The sequence below is a fragment of the Perca fluviatilis genome, chromosome 1 (assembly GCF_010015445.1).
Source record: "Perca fluviatilis chromosome 1, GENO_Pfluv_1.0, whole genome shotgun sequence".
NCBI lineage: Eukaryota > Metazoa > Chordata > Actinopteri > Perciformes > Percidae > Perca > Perca fluviatilis.
This window is the reverse complement of record NC_053112.1, coordinates 12130637-12152569: the sequence shown is the minus strand read 5'-3', so window position 1 is coordinate 12152569 and position 21933 is coordinate 12130637. Positions and strand designations below refer to the sequence as shown.

The 21933-nt window shown below is 38.9% G+C and overlaps 2 protein-coding genes across 3 annotated transcripts in view; both read right to left on the bottom strand.

Moving 5' to 3' along the window:
* The window catches only part of grap2b (GRB2 related adaptor protein 2b), a 9117-nt gene extending 3811 nt beyond the window's left edge, over positions 1 to 5306 (bottom strand). The window contains exons 1-4 of the mRNA XM_039815965.1: positions 5286 to 5306; positions 4234 to 4321; positions 2339 to 2430; positions 1792 to 1914 (exon numbers count right to left, since the gene is read on the bottom strand). Coding sequence (XP_039671899.1) covers positions 1792 to 1914; positions 2339 to 2430; positions 4234 to 4311 — 293 coding nt within the window. The 5' untranslated portion in view covers positions 4312 to 4321; positions 5286 to 5306. The remainder of the gene's footprint in view (positions 1 to 1791; positions 1915 to 2338; positions 2431 to 4233; positions 4322 to 5285) is intronic.
* A 10922-nt stretch (positions 5307 to 16228) lies between these two features.
* LOC120573162 (carbonic anhydrase 4-like) lies at positions 16229 to 20726 on the bottom strand. 2 transcript variants are annotated; one of them, XM_039822715.1, is made up of 10 exons: positions 20703 to 20717; positions 20578 to 20618; positions 20284 to 20356; positions 20133 to 20159; positions 19856 to 20026; positions 19505 to 19653; positions 18608 to 18703; positions 18250 to 18328; positions 17794 to 17957; positions 16229 to 17691 (listed from the first exon to the last, which is right to left on the bottom strand). In XM_039822715.1, the coding sequence occupies exons 3-10, from the start codon at positions 20354 to 20356 to the stop codon at positions 17515 to 17517; spliced, it is 936 nt and encodes a 311-aa protein (XP_039678649.1). In that variant the 5' UTR covers positions 20578 to 20618; positions 20703 to 20717; the 3' UTR covers positions 16229 to 17514. The 2 variants fall into 2 exon arrangements, with proteins under 2 accessions (XP_039678649.1, XP_039678727.1); XM_039822793.1 differs by lacking the exon at positions 20578 to 20618 and having other exon boundaries at positions 20703 to 20726.
* Between the last annotated feature and the right edge of the window lie 1207 nt (positions 20727 to 21933).

Here is a 21933-nt window from a genome sequence, read left to right as displayed (position 1 = left end):
TCACTTGGTTATTAGTAGTCAAAAGTCCACAAAGCTACGTTGGTGAAGATGATAGTAACGGAACGATAGTAATGGTCTGATATGCCGAGGTTTCTGCCTAAAAGGGAGTTTTTCCTTGCCACTGTCGCAATAGCCACTGCTAATGCTTGCTCTTGAGGGAATTACTGTAATTGTTGGGGTTTTGGAATTTATAGAGTGTGGTCTAGACCTACTCTATATGTAAAGTGTCTCGAGATAACTCTGTTATGATTTGATACTATAAATAAAATTGAAATTGAATTGAATTGAAATTGAAATATGATGCTGAAATGGCTAACAGTAGCCTGCTAGTTAGCATCGTTTTACTGTTGGTGAGTAAAGTTAACGTTGTGTTAGTGTTTAGTTATTGAACATGTTGTCTGACATGCCGGCAGTTCTGTCACACTCCGTTGTGTGGGAGGGGCTTAGGAGACGGTTTGGGCTGCAGCAGAAAGGGGGGAGGGACTGAGAAGTTGTCGATGTTCAAATTTGTTAGCAAAGTCCTGGATCTTCACAATCTTACCTACAGCAGCTTTAACTTCCCTTTATTACATGCAGCAGGGGGAATTACTTAGATATCTAAGGTGCATTTCACTGTTACCATAACAACAGCCCCTCCTACTGGTGGGCAATAAAACAGCAGGTGAGCTTGTGGACAGATTAAAACTGGGTGGAACAGGACACAGTGTTGCCGTGTTATGGGTTTAAGACTCAAAATGAACCCACAGGTGTAGGGGTGTGATGATGAGAGCAAAAACAGTTCATTTAACTGTTTTAGTGTGAGAACTATTCAATATTTCCTGAATCCCTTAATTATTTATCTTACAATTTCATTAATATTCCCATTAGCATTATGTAATTAAGGTATATATTAGAAAAGACAATTCTGAAAGGCTGAGGGTCTAAATGACATTAACATAGGTCAGGAAATCTAACCAGACACTGTTCAATTCAGCTTGAATAAAGAAAACAAAACAAACAGCCACTGGGGAAAAAGGCAGGGAAGAATTGACTTCAGGAGTTATTTTTGATCAGGATATATCCTTCAATGCCCACTTAAAACAAACCTCAAGAACAGCCTTTTTCCATCTTCGTAACATTGCCAAAATTAGGAATATCCTGTCTCAAAATGATGCTGAAAAACTAGTCCATGCATTCGTTACTTCTAGACTACACTACTGCAATTCCTTACTATCAGGTTGCTGAAATAAGTCCCTTAAGACGCTCCAGCTGATCCAGAATGCTGCAGCGCGTGTTCTGACGAGAACTAAGAGAAGAGATCATATTTCTCCTGTACTAGCTTCTCTGCATTGGTGAAATCTAGGATCGAATTTAAAATCCTCCTCCTGACCTACAAAGCTCTAAATGGTCAAGCACCATCATATGTGTCCCCCTTTGAGTGGTAAAAAAAAAAATCGAATTAAAGCATCCCATGATATTACGAGCTAAGCTCAAAAATGTTTTGTTGAGAAAAAGTTTTATTGCAAAAAAAGATGTGTTGCAAGCAGAAAAAAAAAAAACTAAAACTAGATAGGCCTAGCACATACTAATACTAGTCTCTTTGGAACAGCAGCACAATATCAGATTTGGCTGCAATGTACTGAAAATGTACGTATATTTGGGCATCAAACAAAACAGTAAAAGCCACCTTTGTAGCAGTTAGCAGTCACTTACCACATAGATAAATCACAAATCTAAAATAGAATAGAAAATAGTAACCACATTTGGCTCTTGCTGGCTTTATATGCACATATAGACATACACAAAATGCACCTGACAGAGACGGAGAAGTCACCCTGAGCTACGTTTTGGCTACCCCGTATGAGGAAGGCCCCCACAGGCTGTTGCATCAGCTTCTCTTCGGCATCACTGCGACTGCAGTCCTCCTGGTACCAGCTGGAGTCATGGAGGAGAGAGGCAGAAAATGACAGAGGTTTCAGGGGAATAGTAAGTTCAGACAGTAGAAAAGCCATGGTGGTGATGAAGGGAGGAGAACTGATCAAATATTCATGGGAGAAAGTGTGGGAGATCGATAGGAAAAGGAAAGGAGGCATGAACGTGAATACTAAGTTGAAAAACATTTAAGTATGTAGATCACGTATAAAACAAAGATTATTACTTTTATTATAGGTTCAATACAATGCAAAGATAAACCAAGGTATAAAAGGAATGACATTCTTTCATACTCAAGACAAGCTGTATTTATTATTTTTTTAGTGTGATGTGATGACTGTCTTCCCACTCTTAATCTATTTACTGTGGAGACAGATGCTCTTAGTTGTTCATTTTTCCCTTCGTTTTGACTCTATGTGAGTTTTACCTGGGCAAGTCAATGTTGATGAAGTTTTTGGGGACACATCCCTCTAATCCATGGAGTTCTGCTTTGTACCAGTTTCCAGTGGTCTTCAGAATCTGACACATTGGGACACAATTACAGAAGAGGATTAGGGCCACATGTGAAAAAAAAAGAATTCTTTAAGTCTACATTTTTTTTAATTTGAAGTTTAAAAAAAAAAGAAAAAAGTTAGAGTTTGGAGAAGAAAGTCTGATAATTCTGACTTTTTTCTCAGAATTCTGAGTTTAAAATCAGAACTCAATACTTTTCTTTTACTGGACATCACTGAGTAACCATAATAAATATATATATATATATATATATATATATATATATATCTCAAACAGGATAACATGAATGCCCTGGCAGTGGCAATAAGCATACATTTTGTATTTGCTTTGATTACATTGTTTAAGATTTTGCAGAACAAATGTTATGGCACTTCATATGGCAGAACATTTAAAATAAAATTGCACTATACACCACAAATTCCCATAGAGGCAGGCAGATTTTTATTTTTAAAGGCCAGTTATTTCATGGATCCAGGATACTATGCATCCTAATAAAGTTCCCTTGGCCTTTGGAATTAAAATAGCCATCACATGCCCTTCACCATACCTACAGATTGGCATGGGGTACTTTCCATAAGATCATCTCTCAATGCAAATCAAACCAGCTATTAGGCTAACCGACAAAACCATGCCAAGTGTAATTTCTTCAGTGTTGTCCCATTAAAAGATATAATGAAATATTTACTAAAATGTGAGGGGTGTACTCACTTTTGTGAGATACGTGTATCTTTCTCTCTCTTTATATATATATATATATATATATATATATATATATATATATATATATATATATATATATATATATATATATATATATATATATATATATATATAAAGAGAGAGAGAGAGAGAGAGTTTAGACACCAGCTGATCTGTTCATAGGACCATTATACAGATAGATTTTTTTTTTTTATTAGACTTTAAAAGTCATGAGGTGTCATTTTTCTTTTTATCTTGACCTACAAAAAACAGATCTAGTTCATTAGTGCATTATAGTCTCTCGGAGGCTGAGTGGTTTCTTCTTGCATTTAAATTTTTCTGTTTTATGTTGATGCCATTGTTGCATTTCTTTACTGTATTCCGTACCAGTACGCATTTGAATGTAAGACACAATGTGTTTGTTGGACACCTGAAATGAAAAGACTAGAATTAGTCTTTATGCATTTTTGTTTTAAATGCATATGTCCTAATAAGTCTCATTAAACTGTTAATTGATTGCCCTACTGATTCAGGGTGAATCATGTCCATACACGTCACTGTAACTTAAGAGGAAGACTGATTATTGTTACTATACTTTAACTGGTATTATGGTGTTAAAACATAAATATGTACTGTCTCCTCGCCTTTGCTATTTTGTTGTTTTTACACTTTGTGACTGTTGTGTCAAGAAAACCCCAAAAGACATAACGATCCCCTTGCAATGACTGTCCTGTGATATTAGGAAATTAACTTGTATTAGAGCAGCAGGATGCAGTTTCACAACACATTATCTAACCTGCTGCACAAACTGTGGAAAAAAAAAAGGCCCCGCAGAGAACATTGGACACAATGATGCAAATACCATTGCTCTCACACTGGCTGCATGAATGTACTGAGTGTCCAATCTTGTACGTGACAATAATTTACATGAAAATACTGCCGGCACCAACAACAGACTGTAATTTGAATGATTTGCCTATTGAGAGCTATTCATAACTTGAAGGGCGTATACTATGTTGTCGAAAACAAAAAGTAGGAACTAGGTACAGTGGAAGTGAAGGGGTGTTTTGTGCGAGCGTTTTGTGCAGCATGTGTGTGTATGCTCCTTGCCTTCAGTCGCTCTCCCTTTTTGAAGCTGAGTTCATCGCCAGCTGCAGCTTCATAGTCGTACTTGGCTGTAGCCTCCATGGTTAAGGAGCTAATAGAAAGGGGGAGAGGTATGAAGACGTTAAATGTGTAGGTTTACGAATGCTAAAACTGTTCAATTTCAAGTAGTACATTTCTAGTTTTGTTTACCTTGTAATATAGCCAATGAGCTGACACTCCCACAGCATTATATGATATAGAAAAAGAACTAAAGCAGTCGTGAGGTGCTGATCACTGGATGCAGACTTGAAAGTAAGCAACAACAAAAAAATAGGCTCACAGTCTGGCTCCATATACATTTCTCTATTTATTCTGACAAAGTTCAGCCCAACAATTTTGTCATCACAATAAATAGAGAAATGCATGTGGAGTCAGAGTGTGCAACCCTTTTTTCTTACTTTCAACTCTTATAGCAGTACACAAACAACCCAGTAACATTTGCATTAAAAGTGAAAGTTTTTAAGAGGTCTGTTTGTGTATATATATATATATAAAACCACTGTCTGAATGTGAAGCAGGTCCTTACAACATGTTGAAATACAGGCATGACAGGTAATATATGTAACTGAGACATCTAAACCAACTCAACCAAATTTAACTTTGATGTCTAGATGCAGTTTGACTCAGATGCATTTTAGGAGGCTGTAAAACTGACCACATTTAAAAAGGTGTCAAAGGGCTGACACTGATGCAAGCATTTTCTGTCATTCCTAATATGTGAAGTCAAAAAGCACCACAAAGAAGAGCTTTACCATGTCTTCTCTCCTTAGTTTGTCTTTTTTACGCACATTAAACGAATGGTTATGACAGATGAAATCAATAAGCTCTCACAAGCTTCACCTGGACCTTTCATGGTCAAGTGCAATCGGATCCACTTTGTTGCACCTTCAGCGCCGTGGGAAGAAAGTCTGTCTCGACAGCTCAGAAAACAGCAGGACAACAAACCGTGATTCAAAACGACCGTCTGTTGCCGTTTTGTGCCCCATTGGAAAGAAGGAAACATTGTTTTTACTCACCGTGTATGTGCTGCTCTCCCAGCAGAGTTGAAATCGTACTGTTCATGAAGAAGAGAAGTGACAAACCCCTGCTGCCGGTTCACCGGAAGCACACTCACACTGCAGCAGCCACTGAAACACACTTTCTGTCGCTGCTGACCACTCACACACATGCTCAAACTGAAATAGACACACATACACATGTATGGGAACAAATACTATATGAAGTAAAAGCAATGTTTAAGTCTAAACTAGCTGCATGGTTGTTATTAACTGTTAAATATACAGTGCACAGGTTCACAAACTGCAGCAGTTGAGCAGTTAACAACCCTCACTGCTGCCTTAAGGATGCTTTAAAAGCTTACTTTTAAAGTATACCTAAATTTTTTTTCAAAAAGGTTATCTTCAACTGTCAACTTCATATTGACTTATTATGTCAAACTGGAAACAGCTAAAGGCTCCAGAAAGAGCTTAATATTTAGAATACCAACAGTTGTGTTTACATGGAGCCGTATACTTAAGATAGAATGCTAACAGATGTTAGCATTAAAGGGATATGCCACCATTTGTTGAAATAGGGCTTATCACGGTCTCTCCTAGCTGGAGATAGGTGGGCCAACACATTTTTTGTGCATGCATTGTTTTAGTCCGGTGCAACACCGGCAGCGCCACCGCTAGTTAGCTTAGCGTAGTGAATGGAATCCTATGTTGCCGGTTAGCATGTTGTGAGTAAAAGTGAGCCAACAAAAGACAAAAGAACAACCTAATTACTTGCACTGAGACAAAAAATGTATTGGCCCACCTATCTACAGCCAGGGTAGACCGTGATAAGCCCTATTTCAACAAACGGTGGCATATTAAGCTTAAATTAGGTGAGTTTAAGAACATCTCGGGCAGGCAAAGTACAACTTTTACTTAACCATTAACTTACCAAAATGAAAGTTGAGACAAATCTGATAATGCTAAGCTTGTATCTTTCTTTCTTTTTTTTTTTGTAAATGATGTGGCTTACTTACCAAAAAACACACACCCCTACAGTTAACCAGAGTGTACTTTAGTGTTATACATTTATACTAAGAAGCAAGTAAAGATGTAACTTTATTTTTCTGAATCAAACATAGCCAAGGACTGCAACACAAGCACTGGGATTATATCCGTTCCTTCAATCAAGCTCATTGCTGTCCAAAACAGGAAGTTTAGTTAAGTTTAGTCATTGGGTTTGCCTTGTAATGATGATGTGGTTCATACTAAACATTCCTTCCGTATAGGTGACATTTCATTTGTGGTTTGCTGAACGTCTTTGCTTGGGTGGAGCTGCTGTCTAGTGATTTGTGTGCACATTAAAGCTGCAGTAGGTAAGATTGTGAGGACCCTGGACTTTGCTAACAAATTTGAACATCGACAACTTCTCAGTCCCTCCTCCCTTTTTGCTGCAGCCCAAACCGTCTCCTAAGCCCCTCCCACACAACGGAGTTTGACAGAACTGCCAGCATGTCAGACAGACAACATTTTCAATAACTAAACACTAACACAATGTTAACTTTACTCACAAAACAGTAAAACGATGCTAACTAGCAGGCTACCGTTAGCCATTTCAGCATCACATCAGACCGACCACTGTGCTAACGTTACTATCATCCTCACCAACGTAGCTTTGTGGACTTTTGACTACTAATAACCAAGTGAAAGATAAATTATTCATGGTAATTATGTTACCTGTTGAGAGGAAATGTGGCTACATCTGCATCGTTCTTCAGATCTTTAAAATCCTGCAGCCACGCCACCTCTGAAAAACCACTCCATTATTCACGGAGTTTTGGAAAACCTTTCTGCAGCTTGTGCGTGGGGAGGGGAGAGGGGAGAACGCTATATATGCGTGTGCCTGAGCAGTGATTGACAGGCAGATAGACCACCCCTGTGGCCCTGATTGGAGAAAATCAACCGGGAGCGGTGGAATTTTGCCAATGGCACTACAGGCTGTAGGAGGTGCCAGAGGAGCTGTCTTTTTTTTTTTTTTACATAATTCATGTAGTTCTACTGGAACACAGGGTCAGTTTCAGCAAATATGACAGAAAGTTAGTTTTATAAGACTTACCTACTGCATCTTTAACATGTATTTAAATGTGACTGAATAAAGCCCCCATAAAGCCAATAAAGGCCTATAGCAGCTCATTCCTGTTGAAAAATGCATTGAACGTGGCAGAATATGTGGAATCTCTGAGAAACATATCTGCTGCAGGAACTGTTACATATTTCCAATCGCAATTGAGCTATCTATAGGCCTACAGTAAATTGTGGAGGTGGAGTCATTTTTACCTGTGGTGGGGCCTTTGAATGTCAAACTTAAAGGTCCTATGACATGCTGCTTTTTGGATGCTCTTATATAGGCCTTAGTGGTCCCCTAATACTGTATCTGAAGTTTCTTTCCCGAAATTCATCCTTGGTGCAGAATTACAGCCACTAGAGCCAGTCCCAAAATGAGCTTTCCTGTGCCATGTGCCATTTCTGTGTCTGTAGCTTGCCTATGACCTCATAAGGAGAAGATTCCAGATCGGCCCATCTGAGCTTTCATTTTCTCAAAGGCAGAGCAGGATACCCAGGGCTCGGTTTACACCTATCACCATTTCTAGACACTGGGGGACCATAGGCAGGCTGGGGGAACTCATGTTAATGTTAAAAAACCTCATCAAGTGAAATGTTCATGCCATGGGACCTTTAAGGGTTCAATCTAGCTGTAGTCATTATGTTTGCCACATGATGGCAGCAGACTGTTAGAAAGAGTATTGAAGCTAAAGATTTTTTTTTTACAACCAAATAAGTTCCTCTTAGACACGAACTTTGCCCAGGCTCACAGATACAGTGTGACTTTACCAGGCATGAATTATGGTAATTGTCTTTTTTTTTTTTACAACCAAGTAAGTTCCTCTTAGACACAAACTTTGCCCAGGCTCACAGATGCAGTGTGACTTTACCAGGCATGAATTATGGTTATTGTCTTTTTTGTTTTCTTTACAACCAAGTAAGTTCCTCTTAGACACAAACTTTGCCCAGGCTCACTGATACAGTGTGACTTTACCCGGCATGAATTATGGTTATTGTCTTTTTTTTTTTGCAGACATCAGAGTCATTTGGATTTCATTGGACCTCAGGTATTACTACTTTGAGCAAGATATGTATTTTTTGATTGGCAGGACAGGCACTTAGTAGGGCTGGGCACCGAAACGTCAATACTTTTATGGCACCGACCGAAATACTCCGATCCTATCGAGTAACAAAAAATTATTTATCTTTCGGTGCCAAATTTCGGTTCCAAAAGCGTCTGTGAGCCTATATTAATGTAGCATACTTGCGTGTAAGGACTTAAAGTCCCCGGTGAACCCTAAAACGTAACCTAAAACACTAAAACACATAACAGTTTTGATTCACAATTAAGGTGGAAAATAAAAGTTAAGGAACCGGCATCGAAACTGAGGTATCGAAATTGGCACCGCATCGAAAGATTTTGAACGATGCCCAGTCCTAGCACTTAGTCACACCAAGTTAATTAATATAAGTTAAATATCACAAACATTATAAGCCCACATCAGCACACATTTTTTAAGAAGACAAGTAAAGCCTCCAACACCAGTTTGAGGTGAGATGTATTGTATGTCAAGCCTCCTAGAATATCAGTGTCAGTATCTTTCTTTGTCGGTGTTGTTGTTGTAAATAAGTCCTGAGTATTTTTCAGGTGTATAATCTATGTTCATTGTATTTGCTTTCCTTCATTTGTTCTTCTTCTCCTGCACTGATTCGCTCAAGCTGAACAGCCAATCAGAATGATCGTTCTTACCAACACTGATTCAAAAAGGCCGACGGGGATCGTGTGAGCTGCACATTGGGGTGTCAGCACCTTGAGAAAAAGAAAAACACGTTATAAAGACAGACTAGACAGGAAGAGTGACAGACAGAAACAGAAAGTGTCGGAGGTGAGAGGATGCAGAGATGCAGCCAGTGGCAATGCAAGCAAAACCTGCCACCACCAACACTCCGCCCGTCCCTCTGATATTTACAGTCAGTCGTCGGCCAGATATGAATGCTCAGATCAGCTCAGTGTGCTGTTCGGTGGGGGGTTGGATCCTGAGACAGGGCTGAAAAAGCAAAGGTGATGTGAAAAAAAAAAGCAAACAACAAAAAAGGGAAGCAATCACTTCCACCGCGAGAGGATTTATGAATGGTCTCCATGTACCCTCATAGATGTTTATATGTGTGTGTTACTTTCTTTTACAATGCCAAAAGAATAATTTGCCTCTTGATAGCTGTTGCCAAGGTGACCTACAGCTGTACGTGCATCTTTTGTTATGCAGCCTATTATGCAGCACGTGGAAAAACATAACAGGTACAGGTGTAACTATTGAATTATTGTCCTGTGTGTGTGTGTGTGTGTGTGTGTGTGTGTGTGTGTGTGTGTGTGTGTGTGTGTGTGTGTGTGTGTGTGTGTGTGTGTGTGTGCACCCTGTTGACTGTGTTTGATGGCCTGAGCCCATTTAATATCCCATCTAGCTTCATGACAGAGCCCATAAAACTCAGTTTGAACTGGTGGAAAGGAGTCATATATGGCCAGTGTTGGGGAGTAACGGAATACATGTACCGACGTTACATATTCAGAATACAAATTATGAGTAACTGTATTCCGTTACAGTTGCAATTTTAAATAGTTGGTTACATTGTCGATACTTCTCTGTTTCACGAGTTTATTCACTCTCTGAATAAATGAAGGCAACTCCATGCATATCCCAGAAGCCCCAATATGAAAACAAAAAAATTAGCTATTTGCGTGATCACTGATAGAGGTAGATGGAGATGGAGATGGGTGTGCCAATTTAGCTGGTGATCATGTTACTTGCTGATATTTGCAGAGAATTAGTGAATATATTGGTGTGTAGTGTAGTGGTCTAAACGATGTAGAAGCTGCTTTCTTAACTTTTTTGTCCATGACATCCAAGGTTCGAACCCAGCTAGTTCTCTAGTGCGTTGTTTCGTTTTTCCGTTCATACAGTATGTGTCGTATTTGTGTGAATAATGCTTAAACGGACATGTATTACACATAAACTGGGGATGTTTTCAGCGATATCCATTATTTAGTCTCACTTGCAAACACTTTCGTGAAAATGTGAACCTATTGGCACTCGAGGGGCGGAGGCAGAGCAGAATGCTCTTCAAAAGTAGGCAGGGCCTTGTTGAATATTCACTGATTTTATGCAAATATCACAGTACAAATTAACTCAATATATATAAAGTTTTTCTTTTTTTATTAGCCAGGGGTAGTCGTCTGCTGTAGTTTTACTGGTCATGTTGTTATTGTATAGTTGGGCCGCACGATTATGGAAAAAAATATAATCACAATTATTTCGGTCAATATTGAAATCACGATAATTTCATGTTTTATGTTGCAATTATTGAACTTAAAAAAACTTTAACTTTAAAAAGTTAAATAAATCAAAAGAAATTTGTCTCAATACTTTTCCTATTTAAAGGTCCTAAGACATGCTTTTTGGATGCTTTCATATATGCCTTAGTGGTCCCTAATACTGTATCTGAAGTCTCTTTCCCGAAATTCAGCCTGCAGAAATACAGCCACTAGAGCCGGTCCCACAATGAGCTTTCCTCAGGATGTGCCATTTCTGTGTCTGTAACTTTAAATGGGGGCAAGGTGGGGGTGTGGCCTTGACCAACTGCCATGCTTCGCTCGTTTGAAAGCCATGATGTCTCTCTTTTTCTCATGGGCGGGCCAAATTCCCTGGGTGGGCAAAGCAGAGAAAGGGGAGGTAACCTTTCCACTTATGATGTCATAAAGGGAAGATTCCAGATCGGCCCATCTGAGCTTTCATTTTCTCAAAGGCAGAGCAGGATACCCAGGGCTCGGTTTACACCTATCACCATTTCTAGCTACTGGGGGACCAGGCAAGCTGGGGGAACTCATTAACCTGACTCTGCCAGATGGATTGCTTCACATTTGCTCAGCATATCCATCTGGGAACTTTCCGTTGGAGAACTTTTGGGAAGGGGCGAAAATACTGGTTAGCTGATTGGATGAACCATCTGTCTATCACCTATGTTGGTGATAGACGGGCCAAATCAACCAATCAGATCCACGATGCGTATGAAAATATAACCACAAGCCAGGCTACCCCTGCTGCTGCAGGCAAAGCATAGCTTGTTAGCTTAGCAAGCAAGCAACATGTCGGTAAAGGATATTTGCCGTTTGTGTAACGAGAATTTAGGAATAAAAGACACCATTTCAGGTTCCCGGACCGCTGTCTGAAAATACTGGTTAGCTGATTGGATAAACCATCTGTCTATCACCACCTAACCCACCTCAAAACCAACGCTGATTGACCTGGTCGTTTGGCGAGCGGCTCCAAATTTTCTTTATCTCAAGATGCCAGACTGATCTGCGAGTGGAAAACTGGAGCTCGCGAGATCAGGACGGTCTCACAAGGCTCATATTAATTTTAAAAAACCTCATAAAGTGAAATTGTCATGCCATGGGACCTTTAAACTTTATTTTTTCATTCAGAACACAAGAGAAAATAAGTTTACTTGTAAAACGTAATGAGCTAAATAATTGTTTTTCTCGATTATTCTATTTTTGTGATCATTAGGAGCCAAAATCATAATCACGATTAAATTTAGATTAATTGCACAGCCCTATTTTATAGTTGATTTACATTCTCCTACGTGCTGATTTACTAGCCCCAGAGCCGTTGAAAGACTGACTAGCCCTGTTTGACATGCTAGCTAACTCGTGGTAGCTTAGACTGCGGTTACATTTTTGTAGTGTGCAGTTCGGGACTACAAATACAAAAATCTATCTGTTTTTTCAGGTACACATTCAGCCAGTTGGAACAGAAGAACACACCAGAGTAGGCCTGTTGAGTAAGCTGTATGTGATGGCCGCATTCCTACTCTTATAACATGCAATTCAATGTGGAAGTAATCCTGAAGTAATCCAAGTATTCAGAATACATTACTCAGATTGAGTGACGTAACGGAATACGTTACAAATTACATTTTTGGGCATGTATTCTGTATTCTGTAACGGAATACGTTTTGAAAGTATCCTTCCCAACACTGTATATGGCTCAATGCAGAGCTGCCATTCAGCATTAACTGTGTTTGGTGTGCGTGACTGTGTGCCTTCTGTGTGCGTTAACACTCTGTGACAGTTGCATCTTTTAGGTGTTGAGAGATTTCAAACTCTGGAGAGTGAGTGAGTGCAAATGGAAAAGGGAAGGGAGCTCGATGTATTTGACAACAGAGAGAGACAGAGATATGCGGAAAATATTCTGTGAGCAAACATCACATTTCATTCTGTTTACTTTACCTAACTCTGTTCCTCTCGCTTCTCCCAAACCTCTGACCAAGTCTGAAGAGGCGTAGGGAGTGAGAGGAAGGACCAAAGGAAAGATATTGCTTTTAAAAACTCCTTGACTAAAATTGAAATTCTGAAAAGACAAAAAATATCCTACCAGGATTTGAAGCCAGACCAACAATACGTCTAGGCACTACAAATTCCTTCTTAACATTCATAAATGTGACAGCACTGTGCCCAGGAAATCAGCTGCGCTCCAGAAAGAGGCATGACCGAATGAAAAATCTCACCAGTCAAAATCAAATGTATTAAAAACTCTCAAATTCTTCCATTTCTAATGAGCTGGACGATCATTTGGATGACCAGTGGGCCCTAATGACATCAGATTGATCAACTATTTGCATTATTGGCTACATGGTAGATCATTTAACTATGCAATCCATCACTCTGCTTTTTAAACACAGTAATTGCTCCTCACTCATCCAAACAAGAAACCCATGATGCATTATGGCTATGGGTACACAAGTGTGTTTTGAACAGGTTAAACCACAGCCTCACATCAGCAAGCAGCTTTGTAAAATTACGCATTCAAAGAAAAGACTTCCTCTCTCTCTAGCAGATCACGTCACGTTAGTTTTAGGGAAACATTTTTTTATATCATATCAATAGTTTGAGCTTAATAAATAGTTTTGAACCAGGACCTTCAGTATGTGGATTATGTAACCCATGAAAGATAAGCCAGGTCAGATTTTGTAGTCTACAGTTGTTACTTCAGTGGGTCGGATGCATGTTTAATCAATATTTTAATAAAATATAGGTAAGGGATAGTCAAATATTTTAGGGCTCGGATCAGGGCCTGAAAAACTTTATTTGGACATCCCTGTTTATACTGTATATACTGTATATATTCAATCTATGATGATGGTATCCAGGGGCGTTTCTAGGACTTGAGGAGGTTCGGGGCTTAGCCCGGACACATTTAAATAAACTGAATGCAATGCAAAACTGTGATTGGCTTGCTCAGCTCGTTAATAGCCGGTGTATGTTCATTTTAGCTTCCAGTTTGTAGAAGTAAGTTAGATGGCACCAACATTTGGCCTAATCATAACTGGCCTGGCAACCCAAAGGCTAAGGTTCTGTTTCCAGATTTGTTTGGAGACTTATGATGCGGTGATCTGGGGGTCCACCCCCAGCAAATTTTGAGCATTAAACACTTCATTTCCTGCATTCTGGTGAACTTTTATGCACCTATTTCTTTTCTGAATCAATATGCTGGAAATATCTTTATGTAAATGGAAACATAGATTACAATCCAAATATAAAAACATAATGGAATATATTTCAGTAAGGCTCTCAGGCATTCTGTATTGCTTTCAACTATTTATTCTTCTGTAAATCGGCTTTTCTAATTATATCTGAGTCAGCACACATGTAGCCTAGGCATAATTTGCTCTTCCCTTCTCTTTTGCATCTTTTGTTGGGGAAGAAACCTCCTTAAATGTGCATATGACAATTATTCACTACAATGATTTTTTTAAGGGTGATGGCATTTTGGTATGGAAGGTATGAAGTGTTCAAGCAATGGAAAAAGAACTGATCTTAAATTAGAAATCAGTATTATCCTGCTGCTGCTGCTGCTGCTCTTTAGGAGATGCCTACTTCTTCAAGGACAACCTTTACTGGGTGCTGCAGAACGGAGGACTGAACCAAGCTGTCGTCACTCCTAAATCCATCGCCGTAGACTGGCTCAGATGTCCAGCTCCTCTGCCTGCAACCTCCCGTCCTCAATCCCCAAAGGAGTGCCTCTGTGACTTGAATGCGCCATCACCATTTCTAAGAGGCAGCTGGCTCTTCCTGATCTCTGTTATATTGGTAATTCATGCATTTGTTAGAGAATAGATGGATGGAATTAGTTTGAAACCAAGTGGCTGTTTATGTGCTACTTCTGTTGTTCCACTGGAGGGTAATAGAGGCTCTTGACATCATTATACTCACAGTACATTACAAGCCACAAGCTGGTTTCAAATGACACATTATGTCATGAAATGTTAAATATCCACCTGATACTTTAGCATAAGGTCAGTGTCACTGCAAACACTTTACCCATTTCAGAACATATTGCTGACCCATGAAAATAGTCCGCTCGTGTCCGAAATCACTTACCACTCACTATTAGCCCACGATATAGTGAGTAGTGAAGGGGTGAATGATTTCGGACACGGTCTACATTTTGCGTCCTTCTGCCATCCTGCTATAGAATTCCACCCCCTCCATTTCCCAAAGTATTTGGATTACAGAGCCTGTACAGGATAACACATGGAAATTCAACACAGAAATCCGGCATGCAGGCTGCTATCTCATAATGAGACTCTACACAACCACTGGCCACACAAACGTACTGAAGTGCAACTGTACAGTACAAACAGAAATACGGTAAATTATACTTTCAGACTGGGTTGTGGGTTTTTTTGTTGCCCCATTTTGATATTTTTGAGTTTGATGTTGTACATGTTACTGGTTTTCACTCACTGACACGTGAATGATTACCTTTTCATTGGTGATCAAGCTGATTTTATTTTCTTGACAGTATTAATGCAACCGTTACGTTATGAGATATATTGAGGACTAAAAAAGTGTAGAATTACTGCACAGAAGTAGCCATTGTGACATCTTTACACATTCAAGTTTCATTTTCTTCATATTTTAGTTATTTTACACTGATTTAATTAATATCATGTTACAAACAATTATGTTATTCTTGTACTTTATTATTTAAATTTCTATTTGAATCCATCACTGTGATCCTTTTGAGGGGGAGCTCTGCAGCTGTAATGCAGTAAATCATTCTTAAAGGTAGTAGAGTTTAGGGATTTCGATTCAAATGTAATGTTTTTTTTTCTCAGGTTAGGCCAAATGTAGTTCCTATAATGCATTGGTATGTATGGACAATTTTTAAGTGACTATTAGAAAATAACAGTAAAAAGAGTTCTTAATATTACTTTCCTCTTGCGGTGTATCTGAAAATGATCTCTTGATCTCAACACCTTTAGAAGCAGCGTTATTCAAGACTCACATGCCATGATAAATCTTGATAATAGAGTACATGTTGATCTCCAGTTACAGCCCTGTACCCAACCTAGACAAATAACTGGTATCTTCATTAGAAACACCACATCTGAGACATGAAGTACTATTCTTAGTGACATTGAATCCGAGAGTTACAGCAGGTCAGAAGTACAGTGATACTAAAATTGTCGTTTAGCCTGTTGAACGAGAGTATCTATTGTTCCTCGGTGTTGGTTCACATCTGTCTTCTGACTCACTGGTTAAGATGGATTGCTATAAGAACTAGCAGCTCTGCTGTTACAGGAAACTCCTGGAACAAGTAAAGTGATGCATAATGAGTACTGAAAACTTGATTTAACATTTAAATATGACAATGAGTTACTTTGCGTCAAACGTCACAATGACGTGAAAAATTGTGCATGCTTACTTCAAAGGCCTTCATCTTTTTTTTGTTTTTAACACAGAATAAATTAATTGTCATCAAGTTAACCATCAAATCTATGGTTTGAAGCACATTCAAGTCATTCAAGTGAGTTACAGGTTGCATAGGAGTATTTATTTTGTTCAAGTGGGAAATGTCTAGATAAGCTCCAAGTTGCTGAGGAATGAGAAACATTTGCATCCTCACAGACGTCACTTATAAAGAATATAAGTGACTTAGAATTAAAATTTGATCATGCTACATCTGAACTTCTGAACTCTAACGCATGACCAGATCCTCATGGAAAAATCCCTCTATCAAGGAATGTTCTAGTTTGATGATTAGCGTTAACTGACACTAAAATTCTAATGAAGAAAAAAAAAAAAAAAAAACACCAAGAAGTACACCTTGTTCGATAAGTAAAACAGGCTTTTATGCCATCTATTGTTTTGGGATTATATATCCTCTCATAACCCCGCCTCAAGTGTCAGGTTCAAGTTCAGTCCAGGTGCAACAATAGGGATTACATTTGATGCGGTTACATAATGCCATTTAAAAAGAAAAGAAAAAAAAGTTTACTCACTAGAAATTTTCCACAATTTTCCAACATTCTACAACATGGCTACATTTCACCTGCTAACAGTATCTGCACTGATGAGGACAAAAACAAAAGCCAATCAGGGTCCAAAATAAGGGAATATAAAAATACAAAAATCTAATTGAAAATGAAATCCTATTCTGCACCATTTATTTGTACAGACTTGAGTTGTAATTCTCTAGACAGATGCATGCCGGCAGATTGTAATGCAACTTAATACTTGCGCGCTCAAAATGACATTGACAGAATTCTAAACTCCCATTACTACAGAGTGAACTTAGTGCATGTGCATATCTTTTTTCAGGCACCTGAATGCAGCTTTGGTAGTGCAGAAACAGACAATGAGCTGTGCTTCACTTCTCAATACAACATTCTAAATTCTTGTGTGAATCAAAGTCTAACATAAATCTATTAAGCAAGAGCTGCAATCATGCATACAACCAATTAAAACTCTAATAATGAATAAATAATTGTTTACAGAAACATTATGATGGACTACCACATCAGAGCGAGGCAGCCATCATCACATGTTGACATTAATGCATAGAGCTATATTGGAAGTACTTGTGGCGGGCTCAGTGTTGCTTGGTTGTGATCTTATGTGTACACTGAATTCTACATTCTGAATTTAGGGGACTAAGAATGAGTAGTTCATTGCACACTTTATGTATTAACAATGTGGACACTGCTAAAGTCAGACAAACCACATGAAGGGGGAGAGGACAAATGATGGCAAAATGGTGTATTTTCATTGCAAAGAGATTTACCAGCAACACCATAAGTTGCTGAGACACCACCACCTTTCATGGCCCTAACTCCTCCCAAGAACCAGGCTCAGAGCCACCAGAGCCAGAGAGTAGCACGCTTTGGAGGTCGAGCTGGCAGCCTGTGTTGTGACATGTTGCGCTGACTGGATGTCTCTGTAGACATTGAGCATAAAAGGTGATGTGCTGTTTGAGAGGCGTACCGTTTGGCTGAAGAGGTCAATCTGGAAACGAGATGTGAAGCACTGTTAGAGTTGTGCTGACCGGTCCTGGCCGTTGTACTTAAAGACACACCAGGAAAAAAAAGAAAAAAAAAAAAAACTCACCACGTCTTTGCTGACTTTTATTGTGTCCTTAAACACAGTCCAAACCACAGCCTCGTTGCAAAGGGGGGTGGTCAAGGAGCCAAGGTAGCGGTAATACTTGGTGCGATCCACCCCAGTCAGGAGATCATCCAGTGAAATTCCAGGTGCCACTGTAACATTTTTGCCTGAGGACAGAAACATGAACTCTGAAGAGACGGGAACTTTTACAATTTTTTTTAAAGATTTCTTTTGGGGTATTGCCTGACCTTTATTCGATGGGATAGCTTGAAGAAAGGAAAGGGGAGAGAGAGGGGGGCAATGGCTGCAGGTCGGACTCGAACCTGGGCCACTGCGTTAAAGGCCTTAGTATATGGGGCGCACGCTCAACCAGGTGAGCAACCAGGGCACCCAATACACATTTTATTCAAACACATTGGATCAACTTCTCCACAAGAAAAGAGTCAAGTATCTCCTTACCGCTGTTTGAGATGTTTGTCAGGTAGGAGCTCAAGGTGTGCCAGCTTGCAGGTTGGCCAGTTGCATTACCCGACATTTCCTGTAAATTGCACACATTGTCATTAGGCTCAATCGTTTGGAACAAATGCTCTATGGGACAGTGAGGCTTAAATAATTAAACGGTGGAGTCACACATTAAACTAAAGAGAACATCCTAAATTATGCAGCCCAACAGCTCCAAGGAACAGAAATTAAAGTAGCATTTGACATTTTACTTACTGAGGTAAAGAAGTGGATGATACATAGAGCAATGAGATTTGAGATTGACAAATTAAAAGTATTTTGGTGTTACAAAACCTTGAAATGCATCTTTTCTCACCTCAATCAAGAAACCAAGAGCAGCAAATCCTGTAGAGTCCGCAAGAGCCTGAGTTGTGTTCCGATTATAGGATGCCTTGCTGTTTACAATGTGTAACTGGGGGAGTCAAGTAAAGAACAAATATTTGGTAAGACTTTATAATACTTACAGTAAGTCCTACATGTAAGTACAGTACAGCCTCTGAAGTTGTTTTGAGTTGTTCTGGATGATTAGACCTCTGCTCATGTTGAAGGTGGGCCAGAGCTTTGATGGGAATTTATTAGGTCACAAATCTTCATTTACCAATAAGAATGATGTTTATGTCCCGCCCTAACAGGTGCAACAAAGCAACTTTTCTTTTTGTTTTTCTGGGTCGAAATTTGAAATTCAAACTTTTTTTTCAACATTTTGGGCAATTGTTTTTTTTGTCACTTTTTCTGATGTTTTTGGTGATTTTTTGTTTTTTTTGATTTTGTGTGTTTTTTTCCCCAAATTTTGAAGCTTTTGACATTTTTGTCACTTTTTTCAACATTTTATCGGTTATTTTTCAAATGCTATCAAATTGAATAAAACACCCAAATTCAAATTCCAAAGTAGAAAACTGATCATTTATTTTTCTTGTGTGGAACCATCCACGTCATTGTTTGGTTGATCAATTTGGTTGAAAGAAACCCAAACTTCTGATATAGAAACTTTTTTTAAAATGGTTTAAATTTGACCCGAGGACAACAGGAGGGTTAAGTACCAGTAGGATCCATTAAGTATTTATATCTGTATTCTCACGACGATATTACACTGTAGGTGTCAGGTAATTACCCTGTAAGTAGCAGGCTGTTTTATAAAGTAATTACCAAATAGTTTAATATGAATTTAATAACGGCAAAACTAACGTAAAGCTTATCATGAAACGATGACTACCTCCATGGGATAGCGCTTGCCATCCACGGTGTGCTCGGAGCCGGGGACAGAGGTGCCATTGCCCCAGTGCAAGTGGAACTGCAGGCTGTCGTAGTCCTCGGACAGACCTCCTCCTGAAATCCTCACACCGTAGCCGAGGTAGACTTTGACTGGAAGAGGTTGGAAAAACAGAATGGACCATTAAGTCAAAACCCCCTAACATCCCAGAATGGTATTTTGAAGTCTCAAGAAAATTATAACTTAAAAAAAGGAAATTATTCAAAAGCTCAATACTTTCTTCGTCCATAACCAAATACAAGTAAAGCATCTGACACCATTTAATAGGGTTTATGTTCACAACCCAGTCCTCACCTGTGTTGCCAGTGTTTTTGATCGTTGTCATGGTGGATTTGCTGCTGTAGTTCCAAAAGGTGAATGCAGTCAGACTGGAGTCAATTTGGGCAGATGCTGAGACGATGTTAATGGGCGACTGCCGGCTGCCGTTGCAATGTGCAGCAGCAATGGTTGGCCAAGTCGTGTCATCTATAAATAGAAACAAGACTTTATGTAGGTTAGCTGCAGAGCAGCAGCGGTGAAGATGTTAACATGATAATGTGGCCAATTAGAGATAAATGGAGATTATACTCACTGCAGTTTGGCTCATGATAACACCAGGCTGGAGGGGAAGAAAAAGAAACGCATTTATTCTCATTCATGACAAACAATCTACAAAGAGACGCAACGTTAACCCAAAGAGTCAATGTAGATTATAGATGAAACCAAAAAGTTACAATACCTACCGATTGGACTTGACTGACAGTGGGTGCTGGGCACAAAGACACACACAGCGACCGCAGCTACAATCCAGTTCATCTTAACAACAGACAAACAAACTGACTCACCATTTATTTTATCATCAATACAAATGAGCAGCCACATTGAACCCTCGACAAGATGCAAATGTCTGAATAGGAGAATAAAATCATTTTAGTGGATTTCAAATTGGCACGACACTAATGAAGCCAAAGAACCAATTACGCACACATTTTAAATATATGCACTTTTTACAATAATTGAAATAATCTCAAACGTACCCCAAATTTGAAAACGATACTGGAAAGAACAACAGAGACCCCTATTGTGCAAAACAAGAGTCCGTTTTAGATAATTGGAGGTCTTTTGGCCACAGATACATGAGCTGAGCAGCAGAGTGTCCTACCTTTGACGCACCTGTTCTCTTCTCCGTTTACTAACTGCTGTGGAGTCTCTCATCATTCCTCTTTTTATTTGCTCAGCCCATCCTCTAGCTGCTCAGAAACCGCCTCTATCGGTTGTTTGATCAGAGGGAGAGTTTTTTTTTTTTTTTTTAAAGAGTTATATCACTAAAAGTTGAACCCATGACTTATAACAGGAAGTATAACTAGAATGAATACCTCGCTTTTGTATGCCTCATACTGTATACCTTATATACTGTATGTGTGACTATTTCAAAGGAAATTAATAAAAAGGTATTATTTGATCTATATTTTTACTATTTAAAATTTTTACTTTTGCCACCTCCATAAACTTTGGTATCATTTGAAGAAGTGTGGTAAAGTCAGTTGTTAATGTATTCCCTTTCCCTTATCCAGACATGCATACACCTGCTTTACTCACTTCTTTTTATATTTCTCTGACTTCCTTTCAGTAACCACCAGAGAAGGAATAGACCCTGTGTTTACGAAGTTAACTCAAATTTCTCTAAAATATAATAAACAAACTCAAGGTGACATTTTGTTCTTTAGATTTCAAATTCTTAGCCGAACTTTCATTAAAGTTTGCCATTTTTTGAAAAGAAAAATGATGTATATCAGTTCATTTGATGGGTCAATCAGCATAAAATGCTCCTCACCATGTCAACAGCTCCAATGTGTGTCCTGCTAATCGAAAACCATGCATATTCATCCCATCTGGACGACACACACACACACACACACACACACACACACACACACACACACACACGCACAAAATAGTTTTGGAACAATGAAGCTCTATGGCACAGAGGAATAAGCTAGGCTATTTCAGACTTTGACACTACTGACAATACTTGTTTTAAGAATCAAGTCATTGTTGGATTTGGTCTTGTAATTGGATCTGTCAACAATAAGAACAATCTAGAACATTGTCAGTCTTTAAATCCTTTAAAAAAAAAAAACCTGTTTCTTTCAATTGCATGTGAATGAAAATCCACTAGACTTAATAGTTTGCGTTTTTAAAAGTTTTTGTTTTTGTCACAGATCGATGAAGCTTGGACCCAAATGCAGTTAAACTCGGATAATAGAATTTAATGACAAACACTTACAAAAACAAATACGTATCCAGAGGTTGGCAGGCAAGCAAACACAAAAGTAATCCCAACAAGCACGCACAACACTAAGGCCATCAAAACCACAAGGAACACAGCAACA